The sequence below is a fragment of the Oncorhynchus tshawytscha genome, linkage group LG09 (assembly GCF_018296145.1).
Source record: "Oncorhynchus tshawytscha isolate Ot180627B linkage group LG09, Otsh_v2.0, whole genome shotgun sequence".
NCBI classification, from domain to species: domain Eukaryota; kingdom Metazoa; phylum Chordata; class Actinopteri; order Salmoniformes; family Salmonidae; genus Oncorhynchus; species Oncorhynchus tshawytscha.
The window spans coordinates 4,475,584-4,501,489 of record NC_056437.1 but is presented as its reverse complement, the minus strand read 5'-3'; the positions used below and the strand labels follow the sequence as shown (position 1 = coordinate 4,501,489).

Below are 25,906 nucleotides of genomic sequence, written 5' to 3'. Positions count from 1 at the left end.
CTGACAGAACAGGAACAGAACGGTAACAGAGCGGTAACAGAGCGGTAACAGAACGGTAACAGAACGGTAACAGAGCGGTAACAGAGCGGTAACAGAACGGTAACAGAACGGTAACAGAACGGTAACAGAGCGGTAACAGAGCGGTAACAGAGCGGTAACAGAGTAACGGTAACAGAAGAGCGGTAACAGAGCGGTAACAGAGTAACAGGTAACAGAACGGTAACAGAACGGTAACAGAGCGGTAACAGAAGAGAGCGGTAACAGAACGGTAACAGAGCGGTAACAGAACGGTAACAGAACGGTAACAGAACGGTAACAGAGCGGTAACAGAGCGGTAACAGAGCGGTAACAGAGCGGTAACAGAGCGGTAACATGTTTTAGAGAAATGTGCATAATAATAATACTGTCAGTTAAAGATCCAGGTAGACCAACTCATCCATCCTGAACTGAAGAAGACAGAGAACAGCGGCACGGTACAGGTTCAATACATCCTGAGGTGTCTGGATTGCTTGGCAGAGCAGATGCCCGTTACAGAGTAGCGTCTGTCTGTCTGGTGGATAACTGGAGAGTTCCGGGGCTGGGGTCAGTTGTTGCCGAGGCTACCTGGCCTGGAGGGTCAGGACAGGGTATAGGGTCAGGTAGGGGTCATGGTGCCGTGTCTACCTGGCCTGGAGGGTCAGGACAGGGCTCAGGGTCAGGTAGGGGTCATGGTGCCGTGTCTACCTGGCCTGGAGGGTCAGGACTCAGGGTGAAGGGTCAGGTAGGGGTCATGGTGACGTGTCTACCTGGCCTGGAGGGTCAGGACAGGGTATAGGGTCAGGTAGGGGTCATGGTGCCGTGTCTACCTGGCCTGGAGGGTCAGGACAGGGTGAAGGGTCAGGTAGGGGTCATGGTGCCGTGTCTACCTGGCCTGGAGGGTCAGGACAAGGCTCAGGGTCAGGTAGGGGTCATGGTGCCGTGTCTACCTGGCCTGGAGGGTCAGGACAGGGCTCAGGGTCAGGTAGGGGTCATGGTGCCGTGTCTACCTGGCCTGGAGGGTCAGGACTCAGGGTCAGGTAGGGGTCATGGTGACGTGTCTACCTGGCCTGGAGGGTCAGGACAGGGTGAAGGGTCAGGTAGGGGTCATGGTGACGTGTCTACCTGGCCTGGAGGGTCAGGACTCAGGGTGAAGGGTCAGGTAGGGGTCACGTGTCTACCTGGCCTGGAGGGTCAGGAAGGGTCAGGTAGGGGTCATGGTGCCGTGTCTACCTGGCCTGGACAGGGTCAGGGTCAGGTAGGGGTCATGGTGCCGTGTCTACCTGGCCTGGAGGGTCAGGACAGGGCTCAGGGTCAGGTAGGGGTCATGGTGCCGTGTCTACCTGGCGGTGGTAGGCTGTACGTGTCCGGGGTAAGAGCGGCGTGTGCTGGTAGCCTGTCTCTGGCGGGCCAGGAAGGACTGTCCGGAACCCGTACTGGCCAGACGGTCCTCTGCTGCCTTCTTCTGTAGAGCCATGCCCTGGGGGAGGGAGGGGGGACACACACGGTGGCTTCATTAAGACAGATATTCATTAAAGGAATTGATGGTTACTACAAAATACACACTGAAGCCAGACAGCACCACCACTCCTCAACCAAATACACACTGAAGCCAGACAGCACCACTACTACAAATAACACACTGAAACCAGACAGCACCACTACTCCTTGTTTTTAATTTCGATGGAGTTTTCATTATAAGTGACATAGGAAATCCTACAGCGCCCTCTAGTGTTTGAAATGACTAATATAACGTATTAGCTCTGAATGCTGACTGGCTGACAGCCAGGGTATATCAGACCGTATACCACGGGTATGAACAAAACATTTATTTTTACTGATCTAATTACATTGGTAACCAGTTTATAATGTAGCAATAAGGCACCTGGGGGGGTTTGTGGTGACCAATATATCACGGCTAAGGGCGTTGCATTGTGCCTTAAGAACAGCCCTTAGCCGTGATATATTGGCCATATACCACACCCCCTCGGGCTTTATTGGTTAAATATTGTGTATTATTGGTTCAATATAACACTGACCATGTTGTACCAGGCAGACACTATGAGTTTCTCCTCCTGGTCTCTCTGAGCCTTGGTCTTGTCGTAGTCTTTCTGTAGAGGGAGATCAACAGAGGAACAGTAGGTTATTAAACGGGTCTGACTGAGAAGGTAAATGTAATAAAGTGGTGGTATTAAGATCTCGCTCTCGTCCTGTCCTTAACCCTTAACCCAACACCTTTCTCAAACCCAACCCCTATGTGAAGTATCCTACAGCTGGTTCTTCAGGGTCTGGACCTAAACCCTAAACCCAGTTCAACCCCTACACCAGCCCCTTGGTACCTCCAGAAAGTGCAGCATCCACTCATTATCCTACAGCTGGTTCTTCAGGGTCTGGACCTAACCCGTACCCTAAACCCAGTTCAACCCGTACACCAGCCCCTTGGTACCTCCAGAGAGTGCAGCATCCTCTCCTTCTCCTGCAGCTGGTTCTTCAAGGCCTGGACCTCTGGTGCCGAGCCCTGGTTCTGTTTAGGGTCCAGGGTCCGGATAACACTCTTCGCTTTCTCCAGATACTTCTTATATCTGTCCTCCATCTGCTTCATGTCTTCATCCTTCTTCTTCAGTGCCTCCTCTAGCTCCTCCACTTTCTGGGCTGGAAGGAGAATCAACAATGACACGATAGTTAAGACTTACAACTAAGTCACTATGGATAAAAGCATCTGTGCTAAAGTCTAATTTGTGTAATATTCTAAAATGTTACACAAGTACAATGATAATAGATGTTTAAACTTACAGCTAGATGTGTATTTGGGTTCCAAGTCATCAATGTACGCACACTTCTTCTGCAGTTCACTGTTCACTTCCCGTAACTTCTCCCTTTTAGAGACCACAACATCAGCAACAAACAAGTCAGGGTCATCACTTTAAAAAAAAAACATCCTTAATTGATCAAATAGTTAAAATGAAAATAGTTAAAACTTACAAATAGGTAAAACTTACATGTGTACATCGTTCTTCTTCTTCAGAATGATTGACTAAAAAAAAAAAAAAAAAAAAAAAATGTTTGGTTATGATTTCATCAAGATGCGAAACTTCCTTGGCTGTCCACCAGAGGGCGCTGTAAAAGCACCAATGATGTCACATTACATTCGGCCTATACGGTGCTGGAGCGACACGCTAACACGTCGAGACATAGTACAATACTGTAACCCTGGGAATTATGTCGCGATACACATATTTGATGTTGGTATATTGACTTTCTGTTTTTTCCCCCCCCCCATAAATTAAATGAAAAGGTGAACTGGAAATTAGACTTCCAAGTTCTAAATGAATGATTTAGAGGTTAAGAGTCATATCTCATGTGGTATGAAACAGGTGTAGCTAGGAGCTAAGGGTCATATCTCACGTGGTATGAAACAGGTGTAGCTAGGAGCTAAGGGTCATATCTCACGTGGTATGAAACAGGTGTAGCTAGGAGCTAAGAGTCATATCTCATGTGGTATGAAATAAGACCTGTAGCTAGGAGCTAAGAGTCATATCTCATGTGGTATGAAATAAGACCTGTAGCTAGGAGCTAAGAGTCATATCTCATGTGGTATGAAATAAGACCTGTAGCTAGGAGCTAAGAGTCATATCTCACGTGGTATGAAATAAGACCTGTAGCTAGGAAACAAAGCCTCTATAGGAGACTAGTAGCACCCTGATTTAAAAATCACCACCATGAATACTGAACAAAAATATAAACGCACAAAATGCAATGATTTTACTGAGTTACAGTTCATAGAAGGAAATCTGTCAATTTTAATAATATATTTTATAATAATTTTAATTAATTAGGCACGAATCTATGGGTTTCACTTGACTGGGCAGTGGTGCAGCCCTGGGAGGGCAGAGGCCCAGACAATCAGAATTCGTTTCCCCCCACATAAAAATAGCTTTTATTACAGACAAATATTTGTCAAGTTTCATCAGCTGTCTGGGTGGCTGGTCTCAGACGATCGTGCAGGTGACGATACTGGATGTGGAGGTCCTGGGTTACCGTGGTTACACGTGGTTGTGAGGTCGGCTAGATGTAATGCCAAATTCTCTAAAACGAAGTTGGAGGCGGCTTATGGTAGAGAAATGAACATTCAATTCTCTGGCAACAGCTCTGTTGGAAATTTCAGCGGTCAGCATGCCAATTGCACACTCCCTAAAAACTGTTTTTGTCCCCAGCACAAGGTACATCTGTGTATTGATCATGTTTTTTGTTCACAAAATGTGAGAGGGGTTGGCTTTTTGTGCATATGGAACATTTCTGGGATATTTTATTTCAGCTCATGAAACCAACACTTTACATGTTGCGTTTATATTTTTGTTCAGTATAGTTTGAAAATGCAATTCTTAACAACAAATCTAACTTCACTGAGTGGACAAAACATTAGGAACACCTTCCTAATATTGAGTTGCACCCCCCTTTTGCCCTCAGAACAGCCTCAATTCGTCGGGACATGGACTCTAGGAGGTGTCGAAAGCGTTCCACAGGGATGTTGACTCCAATGCTTCCCCCAGTTGTGTCAAGTTGGCTGGATGTCCTTTGGGTGGTGGACCATTCTTGATACACAGGGGAAACTGTTGAGAGTAAAAACCCAGTGGCTTTGCAGTTCTTGACACAAACCAGTACACCTGGCACCTACTACCATACCCCGTTTAAAGGCACTTAAATATTTTATCTTACCCATTCACCCTCTGCATGGCAAACATACACAATCCATGTCTCCATTGTCTCAGGGCTTATAAACCCTTCTTTAACCCGTCTCCTCCCCTTCATCTTTAACCCGTCTCCTCCCCTTCATCTACACTGATTGAAGTGGATTTAACAAGTGACATCAATAAGGGATCATAGCTTTCACCTGGATTCACCTGGTCAGTCTATGTCATGGAAAGAGCAGGTGTTCTTAATGTTTTGTCCACTCAGTGTATAATGGAAGGAAACTATTGGAGTGAAGGAGTCTAACTGGGATTGATCTCCAAGCCATACTTACAATCACCTGAGGGAGGAAGCAGGGTTAGAGAGAGAGGATGGGTGATTTAATACAGGACAAAACCAGGGACCCACAGAGAGAGAGGGGGAGAGAGAGAGAGGGGGGTGAGGGGATTGAGAGAGAGAGGGGGGCAAGAGAGAGAGGGGGTGAGGGGGGGGGAGAGAGAGAGAGAGAGGGGGCAAGAGAGAGAGAGGGGTGAGGGGGGAGAGAGAGAGGGGGGGCAAGAGAGAGAGAGAGGGGTGAGGGGGGAGAGAGAGAGAGGGGGGGGGAGAGAGAGGGGGGGGGGAGAGAGAGAGAGGGGTGAGGGGGAGAGAGAGAGGGGGGGGGCAAGAGAGAGAGGGGATTGAGAGAGAGAGGGGGCAGTGAGGGGGGGGAGAGAGAGAGAGGGTGAGGGGGAGAGAGAGAGGGTGAGGGGGGAAGAGAGAGAGAGGGGATTGAGAGAGAGAGAGGGGGGCAGTGAGGGGGAGAGAGAGAGAGGGGGGAGAGAGAGAGAGGGGGAGTGAGAGGGGGGGGAGAGAGAGAGGGAGAGGGGGGAGAGGGGAGAGAGAGAGAGGGAGAGGGGAGAGGGGGGAGAGAGAGAGAGGGTGAGGGGGGAGAGAGAGAGAGAGGAGAGAGAGAGGGGAGGGGAGAGAGAGAGAGAGAGAGAGGGGGGGAGAGAGAGAGAGAGAGGGTGAGGGGGAGAGAGAGGGTGAGAGAGAGAGGTGAGGGGGAGAGAGAGAGAGAGAGAGAGGGGTGAGGGGGAGAGAGAGAGGGTGAGGGGGGAGAGAGAGAGAGAGAGGGTGAGGGGGGAGAGAGAGAGGGTGAGGGGGGAGAGAGAGAGAGGGTGAGGGGGGAGAGAGAGAGAGGGTGAGGGGGGGAGAGAGGGTGAGGGGGAGAGAGAGAGGGTGAGGGGGGAGAGAGAGAGAGAGAGGGTGAGGGGGAGAGAGAGAGGGTGAGGGGGGGAGAGAGAGAGAGAGAGAGAGTGAGGAGAGAGAGAGAGTGAGGGGGGAGAGAGAGAGAGTGAGGGGGGAGCAGCATTTCAGTTAGATTGGTCATGCAGTGAGGAGACAAAGACAGGAGGCGGTTACGTCATCACACACACACACACACAATACTCTTCCTGCTGATGTCATCGATGACAGTTCCATTATCCAATCAGGAGAGCTCTATACACACACACACGACCTCTAACCTTCAACCAGGATAGGTTGGCCGGGTAAATCAATGCCTTTCCAACGGTACAACATGAGTGATGTTACACAGACGACAACCGAGAGAACACACACACACACACACACACACACACACACACACATACACACACACACACACACACACACACAGTGTTAGAATGTTAGTGACACATAACACATCCATGCAGTTTATGGGTTGATATGAGGACAACGAAACAGACTAACATTAGTAAACATTTGTAGCTTTATTTTCTCATCGGGAAAAAATGTATTCTGGGTAAAAGAGCCAGATAAGAGAATGAACTGAGCCATCTCCTTTCACCGGATCTAATGCGAACACCCCCCAGGATGACAGGGTGTTGTGTAGTTTAATGTGAACACCCCCAGGATGACAGGGTGTTGTGTAGTTTAATGTGAACACCCCCAGGATGACCGTTTCTGTAGTTTCCAGTTCTTCAACAGTTGTTCTGATCGTTGTAACGTAATAAACCGTGCCATCTCGTTAAACAGCAGCAGGTGAGATGGTCTGAGAGGCTGATCTGAGATCAGTTTAGTGGTACTCACATCCTCTGCTTTGGAGCCCTGTTCCTGAAGACTCCTCTGCAGCTCCTCCACCTGACTCTGACCCTCGATCAGTCTCTGGTTCACCAGTCTGGAACACACACACAGTCACCATCATTCAGTGTGTGTGTGTGTGTGTGTGTGTGTGTGTGTGTGTGTGTGTGTGTGTGTGTGTGTGTGTGCAGGGGGTTACAATTAGGGTTAGAACTAGGTTTAGAGAAAATAGGATTTGGTATTCACAAGGACATAGACATATGTAGTGTGTGTAGTGTGTATAGTGTAGTGTGTATAGTGTGTATAGTGTAGAGTGTGTATAGTGTGTAGTGTGTAGTGTATTTAGTGTAGTGTGTGTAGTGTATAGTGTATAGTGTGTTTAGTGTGTAGTGTGTATAGTGTATAGTGTGTATAGTGTGTAGTGTGTAGTGTATATAGTGTAGTGTGTGTAGTGTATAGTGTATAGTGTGTTTAGTGTGTTTAGTGTATAGTGTGCAGTGTGTATAGTGTATAGTGTGTATAGTGTAGTGTGTATAGTGTATAGTGTGTATAGTGTGTATAGTGTATAGTGTAGTGTGTATAGTGTATAGTATGTAGTGTATAGTGTGTAGTGTATAGTGTGTAGTGTGTATAGTGTGTATAGTGTATAGTGTGTATAGTGTAGTGTGTATAGTGTGTAGTGTATAGTGTATAGTATGTAGTGTATAGTGTGTTTAGTGTATAGTGTGTAGTGTATAGTGTATAGTGTGGTAGTGTATAGTGTATAGTGTATAGTGTATAGTGTGTAGTGTAGTGTAGTGTAGTGTGTATAGTGTGTATAGTGTATAGTGTGTAGTGTATAGTGTGTAGTGTATAGTGTGTAGTGTGTATAGTGTGTATAGTGTATAGTGTGTATAGTGTAGTGTGTATAGTGTGTAGTGTATAGTGTATAGTATGTAGTGTATAGTGTGTAGTGTATAGTGTGTAGTGTATAGTGTATAGTGGGTAGTGTATAGTGGGGTAGTGTATAGTGTATAGTGTATAGTATGTGTAGTGTATGTAGTGTATATAGTGTATAGTGTGTAGTGTATAGTGTGTAGTGTATAGTGTGTATAGTGTATATAGTGTGTATAGTGTGTAGTGTGTATAGTGTGTATAGTGTGTATTGTATAGTTTATAGTGTGTGTAGTGTATAGTGTATATAGTGTGTAGTGTGTGTAGTGTATAGTGTATATAGTGTATATAGTGTGTAGTGTATAGTGTGTATAGTGTGTAGTGTAGTGTATATAGTGTGTAGTGTATATAGTGTGTAGTGTATAGTGTGTATATTGTGTAGTGTGTATATTGTGTAGTGTGTAGATTGTGTAGTGTGTATATTGTGTAGTGTATATAGTGTGTAGTGTATATAGTGTGTAGTGTATAGTGTGTAGTGTATATTGTGTAGTGTATATAGTGTGTAGTGTATAGTGTGTAGTGTATATAGTTTGTAGTGTATAGTGTGTAGTGTGTATAGTGTAGTGTATAGTGTGTATAGTGTATAGTGTGTACTGTATAGTGTGTAGTGTATATAGTGTGTATAGTGTGTATAGTGTATATAGTGTGTAGTGTATAGTGTGTATAGTGTATAGTGTATATAGTGTGTACTGTATAGTGTGTAGTGTATATAGTGTGTAGTGTATATAGTGTATATAGTGTGTATAGTGTGTAGTGTATATAGTGTGTAGTGTATAGTGTGTATAATGTATAGTGTGTAGTGTATATAGTGTATAGTGTGTGTAGTGTATAGTGTATAGTGTGTACTGTATAGTGTGTACTGTATGTAGTGTATATAGTGTGTAGTGTATATAGTGTGTACTATATAGTGTGTAGTGTATAATGTATATAGTGTGTAGTGTATATAGTGTGTAGTGTGTATAGTGTATATAGTGTGTAGTGTATAGTGTAGTGTGTAGTGTATAGTGTGTAGTGTATAGTGTGTATAGTGTGTAGTGTATATAGTGTGTAGTGTATATAGTGTGTAGTGTATAGTGTATAGTGTGTAGTGTATAGTGTGTACTGTATAGTGTATATAGTATAGTGTGTAGTGTATATAGTGTGTAGTGTATAGTGTATATAGTGTGTAGTGTATAGTGTGTAGTGTATAGTGTATAGTGTATAGTGTGTAGTGTGTAGTGTATAGTGTGTAGTGTATAGTGTATAGTGTGTAGTGTATATAGTGTGTAGTGTATGTAGTGTGTAGTGTATAGTGTATAGTGTATAGTATATAGTGTGTAGTGTATATAGTATGTAGTGTGTAGTGTATAGTGTATAGTGTGTATAGTGTGTAGTGTATATAGTGTGTAGTGTATATAGTGTATAGTGTGTGTAGTGTATAGTGTGTAGTGTATAGTGTGTATAGTGTATAGTGTGTAGTGTATAGTGTGTAGTGTGCACCTGTTTTCTGTCTCCAGTTCGTTCTTCCTACTGTTAGCGTCCTCCAGTAAACTCTGCAGCAGAGCGATCTTCTCATTATCAGAACCCTCCTGGGCCAGCTTCAGCATGTTGTTCTCATGCTGCAGTCTGATCAGCTTCTCTCTGGAACACAGGACCACCACATTATCCACATTACTGTCTAACACCTTTCTACATTACTGTCCACCACATTACTGTCTAACACATTACCTACATTACTGTCTAACACATTATCAACATTGCTGTCTAACACATTACTGTCTAACAAATTTTCTACATTACTGTCTAACACATTTTCTACATTACTGTCTAACACATTATCCACATTACTGTCTAACACATTACCTACATTGCTGTCCAGCACAATAATGTCCAAACATTACCAACATTAATGTCTAACACCTTACCAACACTACTGTCTAACACACTACCAACATTACTATCCAACAAATGACCTACATTACTGTCTAACACCTTACCAACACTACTGTCTAACACACTACCAACATTACTGTCTAACACCTTACCAACACTACTGTCTAACACACTACCAACATTACTGTCTAACACATTACCAGCACTACTGTCCAACACACTACCAACATTACCGTCCAACACATTCCCAACACTACTGTCTAACACATTATCCACATTACTCTCTAAGACTACCCACATTACTCTCTAACACATTACCAACATTACTGTCCAACACACAACCAACATTACCATCCAACAAATGACCTACAGTACAGTCTAAAACATTACCAACATTACTGTCTAACACATTACTGTCAAACACATTACCAACACTACTGTCTAACACACTATCAACATTACCGTCCAACACACTATCAACATTACCATCAAACACATTACCAACATTACCATCCAAACACATTAACCACATTACTGTCCAACACATTACCAACATTACCGTCCAACACATTACCAACATTTCCGTCCAACACATTACCAACATATTACCAACATTACCATCCAACACATTACCAACATTACCGTCCAACACATTACCAACATTACCATCCAACACATTACCAACATTACCATCCAACACATTACCAACATTACTGTCTAACACATTACTGTCCAACACATTACCAACACTACTGTCTTACACACTATCAACATTACTGTTTAACACATTACCGTCCAACACATTACCAACACTACTGTCCAACACATTAACCACATTACCGTCCAACACATTACCAACATTACCATCCAACACATTACCAACATTACCATCCAAACACATTAACAACATTACCATCCAACACATGTACTAACATTACCATCCAACACATTACCAACATTACCATCCAACACATTACCAACATTACTGTCTAACACATTACTGTCCAACACATTACCAACACTACTGTCTTACACACTATCAACATTACTGTTTAACACATTACCGTCCAACACATTACCAACACTACTGTCCAACACATTAACCACATTACCGTCCAACACATTACCAACATTACCATCCAACACATTACCAACATTACCATCCAAACACATTAACAACATTACCATCCAACACATGTCTAACATTACCATCCAACACATTACCAACATTACCATCCAACACATTACCAACATTACCGTTCAACACATTCCCAAAATGACTGTCCAACACATTACCGTCCAACACATTACCAACATTACCATCCAACACATTACCAACATTAACGTCCAATACATTACCGTCCAACACATTCCCAACATTACTGTCCAACACATTACCGTCCAACACATTACCAACATTACCATCCAACACAAATACCAACATTACCATCCAACACATTACCACCATTACTGTCCAACACATTACTGTCCAACACATTACCAACACATTACCGTCCAACACATTACCAACACTACTGTCCAACACATTGCCAACACTACTGTCCAACACATTAACCACATTACCGTCCAACACATTACTGTCCAACACATTATCAACATTACCGTCCAACACATTACCAACATTACCGTCCAACACATTACCAACATTACCATCCGACACATTACCAACATTACCATCCAACACATTAACAACATTACCATCCAAACACATTAACAACTACCATCCGACACATTAACAACATTAAAATCCAACACATTACCAACATTACCATCCAAACACATTAACAACTACCATCCAAACACATTAACAACATTACCATCCAACACATTACCAACATTACCGTTCAACACATTACCGACATTACCATCCAACACATTACCAACATTACCGTTCAACACATTCCCAACATTACCATTCAACACATTCCCAACATTACTGTCCAACACATTACCAACATTAACAACATTACCATCCAAACACATTAACAACTACCATCCAAACACATTAACAACATTACCATCCAACACATTACCAACATTACCGTTCAACACATTACCGACATTACCATCCAACACATTACCAACATTACCGTTCAACACATTCCCAACATTACCGTTCAACACATTCCCAACATTACTGTCCAACACATTACCAACATTAACAACATTACCATCCAACACATTACTGCCCAACACATTACCAACATTACCATCCAACACATTCCCAACATTACCATCCAACACATTACCAACATTACCGTCCAACACATTACCAACATTACCATCCAAACACATTAACAACATTACCATCCAACACATTACTAACATTACCATCCAACACATTACCAACATTACCATCCAACACATTACCAACATTACCGTCCAACACATTACCAACATTACCGTCCAACACATTCCCAACATTACTGTCCAACACATTACCAACATTACTGTCCAACACATTACCAACATTACCGTCCAACACATTACCAACATTACCATCCAACACATTACCAACATTACCGTCCAACACATTACCAACATTACCACCCAACACATTACCAACATTACCACCCAACACATTTTCAACATTGCCGTCCAACACATGACCAACATTGCCGTCCAACACATGACCAACATTACCGTCCAACACATGACCAACATCACCGTCCAACACATTACCAACATTACTGTCTAACACGATTACCAACATTACTGTCTAACACGGTAACACACAGAGACAGACAATAACATGTTACTATCTAACACAGTAACATTAGCTATTATACAGCTTCAACATCTACATGTTGTTTAAATGTATGTAAACTACTAAGCCACGCCCCCACTAAGCCACGCCCCCACTCCACTGATAAAAGCACACTCACACACACTGCATGTTGTTTAAATGTATGTAAATTGTCAAGTATTTTGTCTGTAATGTTTTTGTTCATATGTGTCCCAGTAAGACTAGCTGTCACCATTGGCGTCGGCTAACGGGGATCCTAATAAAAATAAACAAAAATCCGACGCTCTCTGGAACAAAACACACAAATGATTTAGTGTCAGTCAGGCTTTGTCCACTAGGACCAGACAGCCCAGGGCCCGGTTTCCCAAAAGCAACCGAAGTTCATTGTTAAAACCTTCATAGTCAGCAGCATTACCACCCTGCATCCCACTGCTAATCTGTCTCTGAAGCTAAGTAGGGTCGGTCCTTGGATGGGAGACCAGATGCTGCTGGAAGTGGTGTTGGAGGGCCAGTAGGAGGCACTCTTTTCTACAAAAATAGCCCAATTCCCCAGGGCAGACATTGCCCAGATGTGGTGTTAAACGGGGGGGGTCATTAAAGATCCTATTGCACTTATAGTAAGAGTAGGGGTGTTAACCCCGGTGTTCTGGCTAAATTCCCGTCCCCTCATACCATCACGGTCACCTAATCATCCACAGCTTCTTCAATTGTCTCATTCATCCCTGTAACTATTCCCCAGGTCTTTGCAGTAAATGAGAATGTGTTCTCAGTCAACTGACCTGGTAAATTAAGGGATAGAAAAAAGGATTATCGTTAAATCTCTGAGCTGTTTCCCCAAAACCATCATTGTTAATGTTGCACTTGAAAACGCTGCTTTTCTTTATACACAGAAGATCTCCGATGAACATGGATACACAGACAACATGATTCCATCAAAAACTTCAGAACAAAGTTTGCCAATGTCTGCAATTGATACAAACAAGCGACATATAAAAACAGTCTAAGGCACTGCATCGCATTGCTGCAGTCCCCGGTTCGAATCCAGGCTGCATCACATCCGGCTAGCTGTGCTGTGTTTCCAGCCACTAGACTGAGCTATGCTACACTAACACTAGCTGTGTTTCCAGCCACTAGACTGAGCTATGCTACGCTAACACTAGCTGTGTTTCCAGCCACTAGACTGAGCTACGCTACGCTAACGCTAGCTGTGTTTCCAGCCACTAGACTGAGCTACGCTACGCTAACGCTAGCTGTGTTTCCAGCCACTAGACTGAGCTACGCTACGCTAACGCTAGCTGTGATTCCAGCCACTAGACTGAGCTATGCTACACTAACACTAGCAGCAGGGAATGCCATTCCATAGCTCATGGAAAGCAGCTAGAACAAAACTGATGTAACTCTGAAGGATCTGGAGACATACTGAACATTACATAATTAACAAGCATAACTCTCAGTCCATAGTACATTACCCAGCCAGGCCACTCATCAGCCTTATACAAAGCAGACGGAACAAAACAGAAAAAGCCTTGAAGGCATCTGGCTGTGCCGAGCGGAGTATGTCAAATCGACGAGAGGAGAAACAGCCAGAGAAGAAGAGGTCTAATTGGTTTAGTGTAAAGAACGTCTTTGAAGTGATCACATAAAGTCAATGAGCCTTGATAAGGGTTTATATACACATATGGGGATCGGAAACAGAGCACTAATCTTTGAAATGTTGATAAAGTATGATAACAGATGTCAGTGTGAGGACCGGAGGTAGTTAAAGAACACACATGCTAGTTATGACTCAACCGATTTCATTCCTCCCTGCAAAACAGAGCCTGTTGGACGAAAGTAAACATGGTGTGAGCTGCATTATGGGTGAATGTAATACGCATGATTCAGTCTGGGCGTTCAACAAATCATACCGGATTTCTGGGGTGATGATCTCTTCAGCCAGCGAATCAGAGCCCTCGTTACTGCCGAGTGGAACCATGCCTGGAGAGACACACAACACAACTCTCTACTAAAACAGACTAGAGGCACCGTAAGGACATGAATATAAACAAACTAGACCAAAGACAGCACTGCTGCAAGTAGCTACAAGTCAAGTGAGCAGATACACAGATCAGACAAGGGGATACACAGATCGACAAGGGGATACACAGATCAACAAGGGGATACACAGATCAACAGATCAACAAGGGGATACACAGATCAACAAGGGGATACACAGATCAACAAGGGGATACACAGATCAGACAAGGGGATACACAGATCAACAAGGGGATACACAGATCAACAAGGGGATACACAGATCAACAAGGGGATACACAGATCAACAAGGGGATACACAGATCAACAAGGGGATACACAGATCAACAAGGGGATACACAGATCAGACAAGGGGATACACAGATCAACAAGGGGATACACAGATCAACAAGGGGATACACAGATCAACAAGGGGATACACAGATCAGACAAGGGGATACACAGATCAACAGATCAACAAGGGGATACACAGATCAGACAAGGGGATACACAGATCAACAAGGGGATACATAGATCAACAAGGGGATACACAGATCAACAAGGGGTACACAGATCAACAAGGGGATACACAGATCAACAGATCAACAAGGGGATACACATATCAACAAGGGGATACACAGATCAACAGATCAACAAGGGGATACACAGATCAACAAGGGGATACACAGATCAACAAGGGGATACACAGATCAACAAGGGGATACACAGATCAACAGATCAACAAGGGGATACACAGATCAACAAGGGGATACACAGATCGACAAGGGGATACACAGATCAACAAGGGGATACACAGATCAACAGATCAACAAGGGGATACACAGATCAACAAGGGGATACACAGATCCACAGATCAACAAGGAGATACACAGATACACAGTTCAACAAGGGGATACACGATGGGAGTGTGTCTGTTTTTCACCTGTAGAGAGTTGTTCCTTCTGAGCCTTAACACAACGCAGCTCCTCAATGGTCTCCTTCAAAGAGTCTCTCTCTGACCTCATACGCTGGAGGGAGGGAGGGATAAAGGGAGAGAGAGAGACAGAGAGAGAGGGAGAGAGCGAGACAGAGAGAGAGAGAGAGAGGGAGAGAGCGAGACAGAGAGAGAGAGGGAGCGAGAGAGAGACAGAGAGAGACAGAGAGAGAGACAGAGAGAGACAGAGAGAGACAGAGAGAGAGAGAGGAGAGAGAGAGAGGGAGAGAGAGAGAGAGGGAGAGAGAGAGACAGAGAGAGAGAGAGAGCAAGAGAGAGAGAGAGAGAGAGAGAGAGAGAGAGAGAGAGAAAGGGAGAATGAAGCTCCATGTTACATAACAGAACAGTGCCAAATATCATCATCATCAATGTTGTCCTGTAAACTATAGTAGTACATTACTGTAAAGTCAATGTTGACCTGTAAACTATAGTTGTACTGAAGTACAGTACTGTAAAGTCAACGTTGTCCTGTAGTTCTGTACACTATAGTAGTACTGAAGTACCCTTAATGTAAAGTCAATGTTGTCCTGTAGTTCTGTACACTATAGTTGTACTGAAGTACCCTTAATGTAAAGTCAATGTTGACCTGTAGTTCTGTACACTATAGTAGTACTGAAGTACCCTTAATGTAAAGTCAATGTTGACCTGTAAACTATAGTTGTACTGAAGTACAGTACTGTAAAGTCAATGTTGACCTGTAGTTCTGTACACTATAGTAGTACTGAAGTACCCTTAATGTAAAGTCAATGTTGTCCTGTAGTTCTGTACACTATAGTAGTACTGAAGTACCCTTAATGTAAAGTCAATGTTGACCTGTAAACTATAGTTGTACTGAAGTACAGTACTGTAAAGTCAATGTTGACCTGTAAACTATAGTTGTACTGAAGTACAGTACTGTAAAGTCAACGTTGTCCTGTAGTTCTGTACACTATAGTAGTACTGAAGTACCCTTAATGTAAAGTCAACGTTGTCCTGTAGTTCTGTACACTATAGTTGTACTGAAGTACCCTTAATGTAAAGTCAATGTTGACCTGTAGTTCTGTACACTATAGTTGTACTGAAGTACCCTTAATGTAAAGTCAATGTTGACCTGTAGTTCTGTACACTATAGTAGTACTGAAGTACCCTTAATGTAAAGTCAATGTTGACCTGTAGTTCTGTACACTATAGTTGTACTGAAGTACCCTTAATGTAAAGTCAATGTTGACCTGTAGTTCTGTACACTATAGTAGTACTGAAGTACCCTTAATGTAAAGTCAATGTTGTCCTGTAGTTCTGTACAGTACTGTAAAGTCAATGTTGTCCTGTAGTTCTGTACAGTACTGTAAAGTGAAATGAACCATTGTAACACCTACATCCTTTTCTTTCTGGAGAGAGTCCACCTTCTCCTTGAGTCTCTTGTATTCAAACTCCATCTTGTCTGTCTTTTTAGACTCCTCAGACAGCTTGTTCTGCAGCTCTACCACCTGGGGACAACAAGGACAGTATGTTAACCTGTCTCTCTGTGTGTGTGTGTAGTGGTGTTCAGTCTCTACCCATACCCGTCTCTCTGTGTGTGTAGTGGTGTTCAGTCTCTACCCATACCCGTCTCTCTGTGTGTTTGTAGTGGTGTTCGGTCTCTATCCATACCTGTCTCTCTGTGTGTTTGTAGTGGTGTTCAGTCTCTATCCATACCTGTCTCTCTGTGTGTTTGTAGTGGTGTGTAGTGGTGTTCGGTCTCTATCCATACCTGTCTCTCTGTGTGTTTGTAGTGATGTGTAGTGGTGTTCGGTCTCTAACCATACCTGTCTCTCTGTGTGTTTGTAGTGGTGTTCGGTCTCTATCCATACCTGTCTCTCTGTGTGTTTGTAGTGGTGTTCAGTCTCTATCCATACCTGTCTCTCTGTGTGTTTGTAGTGGTGTGTAGTGGTGTTCAGTCTCTATCCATACCTGTCTCTCTGTGTGTGTGTAGTGGTGTTCGGTCTCTACCCATACCTGTCTCTCTGTGTGTTTGTAGTGGTGTTCGGTCTCTATCCATACCTGTCTCTCTGTGTGTTTGTAGTGGTGTGTAGTGGTGTTCGGTCTCTATCCATACCTGTCTCTCTGTGTGTTTGTAGTGGTGTTCGGTCTCTATCCATACCTGTCTCTCTGTGTGTTTGTAGTGGTGTGTAGTGGTGTTCGGTCTCTATCCATACCTGTCTCTCTCTGTGTGTGTAGTGGTGTTCGGTCTCTATCCATACCTGTCTCTCTGTGTGTTTGTAGTGGTGTTCAGTCTCTATCCATACCTGTCTCTCTGTGTGTTTGTAGTGGTGTTCAGTCTCTATCCATACCAGTCTCTCTGTGTGTTTGTAGTGGTGTTCAGTCTCTATCCATACCTGTCTCTCTGTGTGTTTGTAGTGGTGTTCGGTCTCTATCCATACCTGTCTCTGTGTGTTTGTAGTGATGTGTAGTGGTGTTCGGTCTCTATCCATACCTGTCTCTCTGTGTGTTTGTAGTGGTGTTCAGTCTCTATCCATACCTGTCTCTCTGTGTGTTTGTAGTGGTGTGTAGTGGTGTTCAGTCTCTATCCATACCTGTCTCTCTGTGTGTGTGTAGTGGTGTTCAGTCTCTACCCATACCTGTCTCTCTGTGTGTGTGTAGTGGTGTTCAGTCTCTACCCATACCTGTCTCTTGTAGGACTCCAGCTGTCCTCTCGTGGTGTTGGCCTTGCGTACTTCTTCCTCCAGACTGACAGTGTTCTGCATGTACAGAGTGTTCTTCTCCTCCAACAGCTTGACCTGTCTCCTCAGATCTCCCAGGTCCTCCAGCTTCTTCTTATACGACTCCACCATGACCTCCAGCTTGGACACCTTGTCTGACGAGTGTCTGTGTGACACAAACACAAGCTAAGGGTTAGTGTCTATACAAAACGTTGTAGCGCTGCCAGTGGGCTGCAAACTAGTGGACCACTACATGCTTATGGTTAGGGTGTAGGGGGGGTTAGGGTGTAGGGGGGTTAGGGTGTAGAGGGGGATAGGGTGTAGGGGGTTAGGGTGTAGGAGGGTTGGAGTGTAGGGGGTTAGGGTGTAGGGGGTTAGGGTGTAGGGGGTTAGGGTGTAGGAGGGTTAGGGTGTAGGGGGTTAGGGTGTAGGGGGTTAGGGTGTAGGGGGTTAGGGTGTAGGAGGGGTTAGGGTGTAGGGGGTTAGGGTGTAGGAGGGTTAGGGTGTAGGGGGGTTAGGGTGTAGGAGGGTAAGGGTGTAGGAGGGTTAGGGTGTAGGAGGGTTAGGGTGTAGGGGAGGTTAGGGTGTAGGAGGGTTAGGGTGTAGGGGGTTAGGGTGTAGGAGGGTTAGGGTGTAGGGGGTTAGGGTGTAGGGGGTTAGGGTGTAGAAGGGTTGGGGTGTAGGGGTTAGGGTGCAGGACGGTTGGGGTGTAGAGGGGGATAGGGTGTAGGGGGTTGGGTGTAGGAGGGTTAGGGTGTAGGGGGTTAGGGTGTAGGAGGGTTGGGGTGTAGGGGTTAGGGTGTAGAGGGGGATAGGGTGTAGGGGGGTTAGGGGTAGGGGGATAGGGTGTAGGGGGATAGGGTGTAGGAGGGTTGGGGTGTAGGGGGTTAGGGTGTAGGAGGGTTAGGGTGTAGGAGGGTTAGGGTGTAGGGGGTTAGGGTGTAGGGGGTTAGGGTGTAGGGGGGTTAGGGTGTAGGGGGTTAGGGTGTAGGGGGTTAGGGTGTAGGAGGGTTAGGGTGTAGGAGGGTTAGGGTGTAGGGGGTTAGGGTGTAGGAGGGTTAGGGTGTAGGGGGGTTAGGGTGTAGGGGGTTAGGGTGTAGGAGGGTTAGGGTGTAGGAGGGTTAGGGTGTAGGAGGGTTGGGGTGTAGGGGGTTAGGGTGTAGGAGGGTTAGGGTGTAGGAGGGTTGGGGTGTAGGAGGGTTGGGGTGTAGGGGGTTAGGGTGTAGGAGGGTTAGGGTGTAGGGGGTTAGGGTGTAGGAGGGGTTAGGGTGTAGGGGGTTAGGGTGTAGGGGGTTAGGGTGTAGGAGGGGTTAGGGTGTAGGAGGGGTTAGGGTGTAGGAGGGTTAGGGTGTAGGGGGTTAGGGTGTAGGAGGGTTAGGGTGTAGGGGGTTAGGGTGTAGGGGGTTAGGGTGTAGGAGGGGTTAGGGTGTAGGGGTGTAGGGGGTTAGCGTGTAGGAGGGTTAGGGTGTAGGAGGGTTAGGGTGGAGGGGGTTAAGGTGTAGGAGGGTTAGGGTGTGCAGGGGGGTTAGGGTGTAGGGGGATAGGGTGTAGGAGGATTAGGGTGTAGGGGGTTAGGGTGTAGGAGGGGTTAGGGTGTAGGAGGGGTTAGGGTGTAGGAGGGTTAGGGTGTAGGAGGGTTAGGGTGTAGGAGGGTTAGGGTGTAGGGGGTTAAGGTGTAGGAGGGTTAGGGTGTAGGGGGTTAGGGTGTAGGAGGGTTAGGGTGTAGGAGGGTTAGGGTGTAGGGAGGGTTAAGGTGTAGGAGGGTTAGGGTGTAGGGGGTTAAGGTGTAGGAGGGTTAGGGTGTAGGGGGTTAAGGTGTAGGGGGTTAGGGTGTAGGGGTTAGGGTGTAGGAGGGTTGGAGTGTAGGGGGTTAGGGTGTAGGGGGTTAGGGTGTAGGAGGGGTTAGGGTGTAGGAGGGGTTAAGGTGTAGGAGGGTTAGGGTGTAGGAGGGGTTAGGGTGTAGGGGGTTAGGGTGTAGGAGGGGTTAGGGTGTAGGAGGGGTTAGGGTGTAGGGGGTTAAGGTGTGCAGGAGGGTTGGAGTGTAGGGGGGTTAGGGTGTAGGGGTTAGGGTGTAGGAGGGTTGGGTGTAGGGGGTTGGGGTGTAGGGGGTTAGGGTGTAGGGGGTTAGGGTGTAGGAGGGTTGGGGTGTAGGAGGGTTAGGGTGTAGGAGGGTTAGGGTGTAGGGGGTTAGGGATGTAGGAGGGTTAGGGTGTAGGAGGGTTAGGGTGTAGGGGGGGGTTAGGGTGTAGGGGGATAGGGTGTAGTAGGAGGGTTAGGGTGTAGGGGGTTAGGGTGTAGGGGGTTAGGGTGTAGGGGGTTAGGGTGTAGGGGTTAGGGTGTAGGAGGGTTAGGGTGTAGGAGGGTTTAGGGTGTAGGAGGGTTTAGGGTGTAGGGGGTTAAGGTGTAGGGGGTTAGGGTGTAGGGGTTAGGGTGTAGGAGGGTTGGAGTGTAGGGGGTTAGGGTGTAGGGGGTTAGGGTGTAGGAGGGGTTAGGGTGTAGGAGGGTTGGGGTGTAGGGTGGTTAGGGTGTAGGAGGGGTTAGGGTGTAGGAGGGTTGGGGTGTAGGAGGGTTAGGGTGTAGGAGGGTTAGGGTGTAGGGGGTTAGGGTGTAGGAAGGTTAGGGTGTAGGAGGGTTAGGGTGTAGGGGGTTAGGGTGTAGGGGGATAGGGTGTAGGAGGGTTAGGGTGTAGGGGGTTAGGGTGTAGGGGGGTTAGGGTGTAGGGGGTTAGGGTGTAGGGGTTAGGGTGTAGGAGGGTTAGGGTGTAGGAGGGTTAGGGTGTAGGAGGGTTAGGGTGTAGGGGGTTAGGGTGTAGGGGGTTAGGGTGTAGGGGGTTAGGGTGTAGGGGGTTAGGGTGTAGGGGTTAGGGTGTAGGAGGGTTAGGGTGTAGGAGGGTTGGGGTGTAGGAAGGTTGGGGTGTAGGGGTTAGGGTGTAGGGGTTAGGGTGTAGGAGTTATGGTGTAGGAGGGTTAGGGTGTAGGAGGGTTAGGGTGTAGGGGGTTAGGGTGTAGGAGGGTTGGGGTGTAGGGGGTTAGGGTGTAGGAGGGTTGGGGTGTAGGAGGGTTAGGGTGTAGGGGGTTAGGGTGTAGGGGGTGTAGGGTATAGGAGTTATGGTGTAGGAGGGTTAGGGTGTAGGAGGGTTAGGGTGTAGGGGGTTAGGGTGTAGGGTATAGGAGTTATGGTGTAGGAGGGTTAGGGTGTAGGAGGGTTAGGGTATAGGGGTTAGGGTGTAGGGGGTTAGGGTGTAGGGGTTAGGGTGTAGGGGGTTAGGGTGTAGGGGTTAGAGTATAGGGGTTAGGGTGTAGGGTATAGGGGTTAGAGTATAGGGTATAGGGGTTAGGGTATAGGGGTTAGTGTATAGGGGTTAGGGTGTAAGGGTTGGGGTGAAAGGGGTGGGGTGTAGGGTATAGGGGTTAGGGTATAGGGGTTAGGGTATAGTTCCTACCTGAGTACATCCATTTCGTCCTTCAGTGTCTGGGCCTCGTCAGCCAGGGATGTGAGCTCTTCATTCTGTCCTCTCAGCTCTGTCAGCTCCTTCTCCAACTCCCTACAGTGGATACGATAGTCATCCTTCGCTGCCTCCATTCTGCAGACACCCCAGAGAGAGAAACATGACACAAACTGACACAACAACAACACGCACAGTGACGACAGATGTGGATAAACAAACTCACAGGTCACTCACAGTACCTCAAAAGCTTCAACATGAGATTTTAATGCAAAATGAAATTCTGAAAGTCGTTAGAGGATGCTGTGCCCAGTTGGTGCGGCTCCAGTTGAGGGGGGGTACCAAGCGCCTTAGAAAACGCCCCGAAGGAGAGGGGTCTACCGCCCCAGAAGGAGAGGGGTCTACCGCCCCAGAAGGAGAGGGGTCTACCGCCACAGAAGGAGAGGGGTCTACCGCCCCAGAAGGAGAGGGGTCTACCGCCCCAGAAGGATAGGGGTCTACCGCCCCAGAAGGATAGGGGTCTATCGCCACAGAAGGATAGGGGTTTACCGCCACAGAAGGAGAGGGGTCTACCGCCACAGAAGGAGAGGGGTCTACCGCCACAGAAGGAGAGGGGTCTACCGCCACAGAAGGATAGGGGTCTACCGCCACAGAAGGATAGGGGTCTACCGCCACAGAAGGATAGGGGTCTCCCACACCAGAAGGAGGGCAGTCTCCCGCCCAAGAAGGAGGGGTCTATCCGGTCTACCGCCCCAGAAAGAGAGGGGTCTACCGCCCCAGAAGGAGAGGGGTCTACCTGGTCTCCCTCCCAAGAAGGAGAGGGGTCTACCCGGTCTTCCTCCCAAGAAGGAGAGGGGTCTACCCGGTCTACCGCCCCAGAAGGAGAGGGGTCTACCCGGTCTACCGCCCCAGAAGGAGAGGGGTCTACCCAGTCTCCCACCCCAGATGGAGAGGGGTCTTCCGCCCCAGAAGGAGAGGGGTCTACCGCCCCAGAAGAGAGGGGTCTACCCGGTCTCCCACCCCAGAAGGAGAGGGGTCTCCCGCCCAAGAAGGAGAGGGGTCTACCCGGTCTACCGCCTCAGAAGGAGAGGGGTCTCCCGCCCCAGAAGGAGAGGTGTCTACCGCCCCAGAAGGAGAGGGGTCTCCCACCCCAGAAGGAGAGGTGTCTACCGCCCCAGAAGGAGAGGGGTCTACCGGTTCCACCACCCCAGAAGGAGAGCGGTCTACCACCCCAGAAGGAGAGGGTCTACCACCCCAGAAGGAGAGTGGTCTACCACCCCAGAAGGAGAGTGGTCTACCACCCCAGAAGGAGAGGGTTCTACCACCCCAGAAGGAGAGGGGTCTACCACCCCAGAAGGAGAGGGGTCTACCACCCCAGAAGGAGAGGGGTCTACCACCCCAGAAGGAGAGGGGTCTACCACCCCAGAAGGAGAGGGGTCTACCACCCCAGAAGGAGAGGGGTCTACCCGGTCTACCGCCCCAGAAGGAGAGCGGTCTACCCGGTCTACCACCCCAGAAGGAGAGGGGTCTACCGCCCCAGAAAGAGAGGGGTCTACCCTGTCTACCACCCCAGAAGGAGAGGGGTCTACCGCCCCAGAAGGAGAGGGGTCTACCGCCCCAGAAGGAGAGGGGTCTACCCAGTCTACCGCACCAGAAGGAGAGGGGTCTCCCGCCCCAGAAGGAGGGGGGTCTACCCGGTCTACCACCCCAGAAGGAGAGGGGTCTACCGTCCCACAAGGAGAGGGGTCTTCCGCCCAAGAAGGAGAGGGGTCTACCGCCCCAGAAGGAGAGGGGTTTACCTGGTCTACCGCCCCAGAAAGAGAGGGGTCTCCCGCCCCAGAAGGAGAGTGGTCTACAATGGATGAGCGCCGAAACCCATTGTCCAGCGTTTCCCAAAACTGGTCCTGGGACCCAAAGGAGTGCACGTTTTGGTTATTGCCCCAACTCATCATCATCAAACTTTGATCACTTGAATCAGCTGGGTGAGGGTGACCTAGACCCCTGGCCCACAGGCAGAGAGGTCCCATGGGTGAGGGTGACCTAGACTTCTTTGCTTTGAGGACAATACAGTGCCACCGACACGGCCCGCGACCTAAGACTGTGGGCTCTGCTTCTCAGTGGCTGATGTAAGTAAAACATTTAAGCATGTTAACCCTCGCAGGGCTGCTGGCCCAGACGGCATCCCCAGCCGCGTCCTCAGAGCATGTGCAGACCAGCTGGCTGGTTTGTTTACGGACATATTCAATCAATCCTTATCCTAGTCTGCTGTTCCCACATGCTTCAAGAGGGCCACCATTGTTCCTGTTCCCAAGAAAGCAACGGTAACTGAACTGAATTACTACCGCCCCGTAGCACTCACTTCTGTCATCCTGAAGTGCTTTGAGAGACTAGTTAGGGATCATATCATCTCCACCCTACCTGACACCCTAGGCCCACTCCAATTTGCTTACCGCCCCAATAGGTCCACAGACGATGCAATCGCCATCACACTGCACACTGCCCTATCCCATCTGGACAAGAGGAATACCTATGTAAGAATGCTGTTCATTGACTACAGACCCTGGGTCTCGACCCCGCCCTCTGCAACTGGGACCTGGACTTCCTGACGGGCCGCCCCCAGGTGGTTAAGGTAGGAAACAACATCTCCACCCCACTGATCCTCAACACTGGGGCCCCACAAGGGTGTGTTCTCAGCCCCCCCCTGTACTCCCTGTTCACCCACGACTGCGTGGCCAAGAACGCCTCCAACTCAATCATCAAGTTTGCGGATGACACAGCAGTGGTAGGCCTGATCACCAACAATGACGAGACGGCCTACAGGGATGATGTGAGAGCCCTCGGAGTGCGGTGTTAGGAAAATAACCGCTCACTCAATGTCAGCAAAACAAAAAGAGATCATCGTGGACTTCAGGAAGCAGCAAAGGGAGCACCCCCCTATCCACAGATGGGACAGTGGAGAAGGTTTTGTGTTCCTCGGCGTACACATTACCAACATGAATGAACTAAAGATAAAACATTACATCATATAACATCCCTACACCACCGCATATCCACAACATGTTCATTGTCGTTCATTGTGCTCTTAAGGTGGGGAAGAGAACCAGCTAGGCCACCACCTGTTTGCCGGTCATCCCTCCCCACCCATCCACCTTAAGAGTGTTACCTGAATGTCTCCTCCTGGAGATGTTCTAGCTGTGTCTGCAGCTGCAGGTGTCTACGTCCTACAGGGCTGTTCAGGTCTTCTATGGAGTCAGACTGGTTGAGACGCTCCATGAGGATCTGGTTCTCAGCCAGGAGACTACCCCTCTCCTCCTGTAGCGCTGCCACCTGGTGGGGGGGAGGGGAACACGTCAATACGGTCAACTTTAAACATTTCCGAGAGGCTCATATCATTGAACAAACCATCTACTATTTAGTTCAGTTTTTACAAAAAACACCACAACATGTTTCTTAAAACATAAAACACAAACTTTTTTTTTTTTCATGAACACACAAATTGATTTCAAAATCATAATAAAAAAATAAAAACAATCAAACAAAGCAAACCGCAAACCTACAAAACTCTTACAGGAGGGTGTAAACTGGGCAACGTGCTTTTATGTGGCCTTCTCAACAACGTGAGGGCAGGAACAAACTCACTTCACAAATGTTTTATATTTCATTTAGTTAGCAGACGCTGTTATCCAGAGTGACTTAGTCAGTACATTCATCAGATAGCTAGGTGGACCAGTCATAGTCAGTACATTCATCAGATAGCTAGGTGGACCAGTCATAGTCAGTTCATTCATCAGATAGCTAGGTGGACCAGTCATAGTCAGTTCATTCATCAGATAGCTAGGTGGACCAGTCATAGTCAGTACATTCATCAGATAGCTAGGTGGACCAGTCATAGTCAGTACATTCATCAGATAGCTAGGTGGACCAGACATAGTCAGTACATTCATCTCCAGATAGCTAGGTGGACCAGTCATAGTCAGTACATTCATCTCCAGATAGCTAGGTGGACCAGTCATAGTCAGTACATTCATCTTCAGATAGCTAGGTGGACCAGACATAGTCAGGACATTCATCAGATAGCTAGGTGGACCAGTCATAGTCAGGACATTCATCAGATAGCTAGGTGGACAAGTCATAGTCAGGACATTCATCAGATAGCTAGGTGGACCAGTCATAGTCAGGACATTCATCAGATAGCTAGGTGGACCAGTCATAGTCAGGACATTCATCAGATAGCTAGGTGGACCAGTCATAGTCAGGACATTCTTCAGATAGCTAGGTGGACCAGTCATAGTCAGTACATTCATCTCCAGATAGCTAGGTGGACCAGTCATAGTCAGTACATTCATCTTCAGATAGCTAGGTGGACCAGTCATAGTCAGTACATTCATCTTCAGATAGCTAGGTGGACCAGACATAGTCAGTACATTCATCTTCAGATA

General features: G+C 47.1%; 1 protein-coding gene across 5 annotated transcripts in view; it reads right to left on the bottom strand.

The window, feature by feature from the left end:
- Positions 1-290: 290 nt before the first annotated feature.
- hook3 (hook microtubule-tethering protein 3) overlaps positions 291-25,906 on the bottom strand; it is a 61,623-nt gene continuing 36,007 nt past the window's right edge. The window contains exons 8-22 of one of the 5 annotated variants that reach the window (XR_006083999.1): positions 24,631-24,794; positions 21,465-21,605; positions 17,987-18,188; positions 16,700-16,810; positions 15,294-15,378; positions 14,245-14,314; positions 9,178-9,318; positions 6,775-6,862; positions 3,015-3,049; positions 2,809-2,891; positions 2,462-2,667; positions 2,055-2,126; positions 1,359-1,495; positions 966-1,025; positions 291-785 (exon numbers count right to left, since the gene is read on the bottom strand). Coding sequence is in view for 2 of the 5 variants with exons in the window: in XM_042326401.1 (XP_042182335.1) it covers positions 1,022-1,025; positions 1,359-1,495; positions 2,055-2,126; positions 2,462-2,667; positions 2,809-2,891; positions 3,015-3,049; positions 6,775-6,862; positions 9,178-9,318; positions 14,245-14,314; positions 15,294-15,378; positions 16,700-16,810; positions 17,987-18,188; positions 21,465-21,605; positions 24,631-24,794 (1,539 nt within the window). In the remaining 3 variants the exon portion in view is untranslated. Of the gene's footprint in view, positions 1,026-1,269; positions 1,496-2,054; positions 2,127-2,461; positions 2,668-2,808; positions 2,892-3,014; positions 3,050-6,774; positions 6,863-9,177; positions 9,319-14,244; positions 14,315-15,293; positions 15,379-16,699; positions 16,811-17,986; positions 18,189-21,464; positions 21,606-24,630; positions 24,795-25,906 lie in introns of those variants that run through there. The other 4 variants (XR_006083998.1, XR_006083997.1, XM_042326401.1 and 1 more) reach the window with 4 other exon arrangements.